At 54.0% G+C, this 3,126-nt stretch overlaps 1 protein-coding gene across 1 annotated transcript; it reads left to right on the top strand.

Moving 5' to 3' along the window:
- The first annotated feature begins 86 nt into the window (after positions 1-86).
- CLPSL2 (colipase like 2) lies at positions 87-2,458 on the top strand. Its single transcript, XM_077159413.1, has 4 exons — positions 87-91; positions 179-347; positions 1,015-1,137; positions 2,263-2,458. The coding sequence occupies exons 1-4, from the start codon at positions 87-89 to the stop codon at positions 2,350-2,352; spliced, it is 387 nt and encodes a 128-aa protein (XP_077015528.1). The 3' UTR covers positions 2,353-2,458.
- Positions 2,459-3,126: the final 668 nt, after the last annotated feature.

The raw sequence follows: 3,126 nt of genomic DNA on the forward strand, positions 1-3,126 counted from the left end.
GAACCGCCTCCGGGAGCTAGAAAGGGATTCTGCCTGGATTGGGTTTTTCCTGGAGATCCGGGAGGCTGGAGGCCAGCGCGTCGGAGATGGGGCAGGCCGTGACCCATTAACTCCCTCCCTCTCGCCCTCGCCCTCCCCTGCCCCTCCCCCTCCCCCTCCCCCTTTACCCCACGCCGAGGACGCACCTGGGGGCAGGTCACGTGGCAGGGGCGGGGCTGCGCGGCCGCGGCCCCTGGGAGAAGCCGCCAGACCTCCCGCCCCCGCCCACGGCCACGACTTTAGTCCTTCTCGCGGGGGTCCTGCTCCCTGGCTGGGGCTCGCCCGAGCGGTTTCGAAAGACAACGAAGGTGAACCCAAAGAGCGTTTCCCGGGCCTTTCGCTGTGATAGAGGGTAGACGGGTGGTCGCCGAGGCCGCACAGACTGAGGGGTCGAGTCGAGAGACGCAGGTTGGTTTTGGAGGGAGGAATGCGGGAGAGAATCACCCTAAAGTGGGGATTGTTCCCAGGCCGCGCAGCTCCACCGTCAGGCTTCTCCGTCCAGGTCTCACCTCCCTCCCTCTAAGACAAACCCTTACTGCCTGCTGTAGCTTCCCCGTCTTCCAACATCCCTCTCCCCCCACCCCATCGGCCACCTTTCTAGATAAGATGGCTCCTTTCTTCCTTCCCCTTCCTTTTCTCCTCTTTCTGCCCAGCCCGTAGTAAAGCGTGATCTGGGAGTATTTGCACTCCTCCAAACACAAGACATCCTTTAGGACCCCTGGGGGGGGCCCAGGAAAGGAGAAACAGAGGGAAACATACTAAACCCCCTCTTCCTCTCCCCTGCTCCCCTGCGCCCTGCTGGAATGGGGGAGGGGACAAATGCAGAGTGAGTTGGAAACCTGGGTGACCACCACCTGACTTCTCCTTCTGGGGTCCTTTGGCAAAGCCAGGAATCTTCTCCTCCCTCAACCAGCCAGAGAGCAGAGGTCCTGGGTGTTGTCCCCAGCCTGGTGGAGATCCTGCCTGTCCCCACAGATCAATGGGGCCCAGTGCTCCCACCTCTCTGAGTGCCACAGTGACTGCTGCCTCTTAAACTTGGACACTGGTATCACCTCCTGTGCCCTGAAGGCCAAGATCACAATGGAGTGCTTGCCCCAGGTGAGAATCTGGGATGGGGCAGCCCCTTCTGGAAAGTAGGGTGAGGGAAATGAAAGGAGGCTCCCCCTGCTTTTGCATATGCTGTACCTTCTACCGGTAGTGCCTTTTCCACCTTCTCCACCTGGCAAACTCTTAGACGTTCTGCAAGACTTAACACTAGTCACCTCCTCTGAGAAGCTTTCCCCAAGGCAGTTAGGCCTTTCCTCCTCAGAATTCCCAGTCCCTTGGCTAATGACTTCAGCAAAGCATTAATCTCCCAGATTTGCCATAGCTTCTATTCACCTCACCCACTGGGTGGAGGTCTTCAAGGGCATCAGACTACATCATATTCATCTTTGAGCCCCAGCCTACTGCCCGCACCTAGTTGGCACTTAATAGATGCTTGATGAATGAATATCTCTACCCTAAGAGGAGGCAGAGTAGGTGGGAAAATTCTTCCTTCCTTCTCCCAGTCCCCACTTCCCTGCCCCACAGTGACTTAATTTCTTGAGAGGAGCATGGCATTGTGGTGGCAGGACCACAGCTTTAGATTTGGAGCTGAGTTTAAGTCTTGGCTTTCTCAACCTTTATTTGACCTTAGCCAGGTCAGTTCCACTTATCTGAGCCTTAGTTACCTAATCTATAAAATGGGCTTAAAATACCTTTATCACCACGTTGTTGCGGAAAGACCTGTTCCTGGCCATAAGTGGTGCTCAGTCAAGTGTGGTTGTTACTGGCTGTTGGAGATGCAGGGGAGCAAAATAAACAGTACCTCATGTTCCTTCTCATCTCTTTTTCATCTGGCTTGATGGGCCCATCCCTATCTGAGGAGCTGCCAATTCCTTAAGGAACCAGCATGGCCCCTACTGTGGCCTGATCCTTCAGATGAAGTGGCCAGGGGGTCTTTTTATTATGGACACTTGATTTACTTTATCTTATTTAATCCTTGTAATAAACGCATGAGGTGGGTACTGGTGTTACCCCATTTGATAGTTGAGGACATTGAGCCACAGAAGCTAATTAACTTGTCCGTTCTTGTGCAGTTATAAGCTGTAGAGCTAGGATTAGACTTTAGCACAGGCTCACTCCAGCACTTATGCCCTTGTTCCTGCTCACTAAGTAGTTTAAGATCCTTCCTCCCTGCAGACCAAGGGAGCCATCAACATTATCTGCCCTTGTGGATGGGGCTTGAGGTGCACATCCAAGAACCAGTGTGTCCCTGCCAGTGCCATATAATTCAGAGGAGGATCCGCTGTGGCCACTGCCCCTCCCTCCCTCAGGGCCAGAGACCCTGGGTTCTCCACCCTGCTCTGAATCCAGCAACTGAGCTATTAAAGTCACTTCCTGGCTCTGGCCTCTGTCTGCACTTCTTGGGAGGGGGGCCCTTGTGGGGATTGTCACAGTCTGAAGGCAGGAGAGAGGGGGGAAGAGGAGTATGCCTGCCCCAAAGAGCTTCCCATGGGGGTTGGCCCTTTCTGGAGGCATGATGGCCTCAGGGCTGGGTCGATGGGAAGGGATGGAACTGGGGGATGAATGTTGGCCTCTTCATCTGAAGGATCAGGGTACAGTAGGGGCCACGCTGGTTCCTTAAGGCATTGGCAGCTCCCCAGATAGGGCTGGGCCCATCAGGCCAGAAGAAAGAGAGATGAGAAGGAATTTGAGGTACTGTTTATTCTGCTCGCCTGTATTTCCACCAGCTAATAACAACTACACTTGTCTGAGCACCACTTATGGCCAGGAACAGGTCTTTCCTCAACAACGTGATATAAAGGTATTTTAACCCCATTTTATAGATTAGGTAACTGAGGCTCAGATAAGTGGAACTGACCTGGCTGAGGTCAAACAAAGGTTTATAAAGCCAGTTCCAGGAAGGGGCCAAGTCTTGAGATGGGTAGACTGTGTGGAGGGGCAAGGGTGAGGAGTGTGCCTAGAGAGTGTGTGTTGGGGTGCCCATGGCCGTGTGTGTGTGTGTGTTGTGGAGGGGATTGAATGAGGACACCTGAATGTTTT

The sequence above is a fragment of the Tamandua tetradactyla genome, chromosome 5 (genome assembly GCF_023851605.1).
Source record: "Tamandua tetradactyla isolate mTamTet1 chromosome 5, mTamTet1.pri, whole genome shotgun sequence".
NCBI classification, from domain to species: domain Eukaryota; kingdom Metazoa; phylum Chordata; class Mammalia; order Pilosa; family Myrmecophagidae; genus Tamandua; species Tamandua tetradactyla.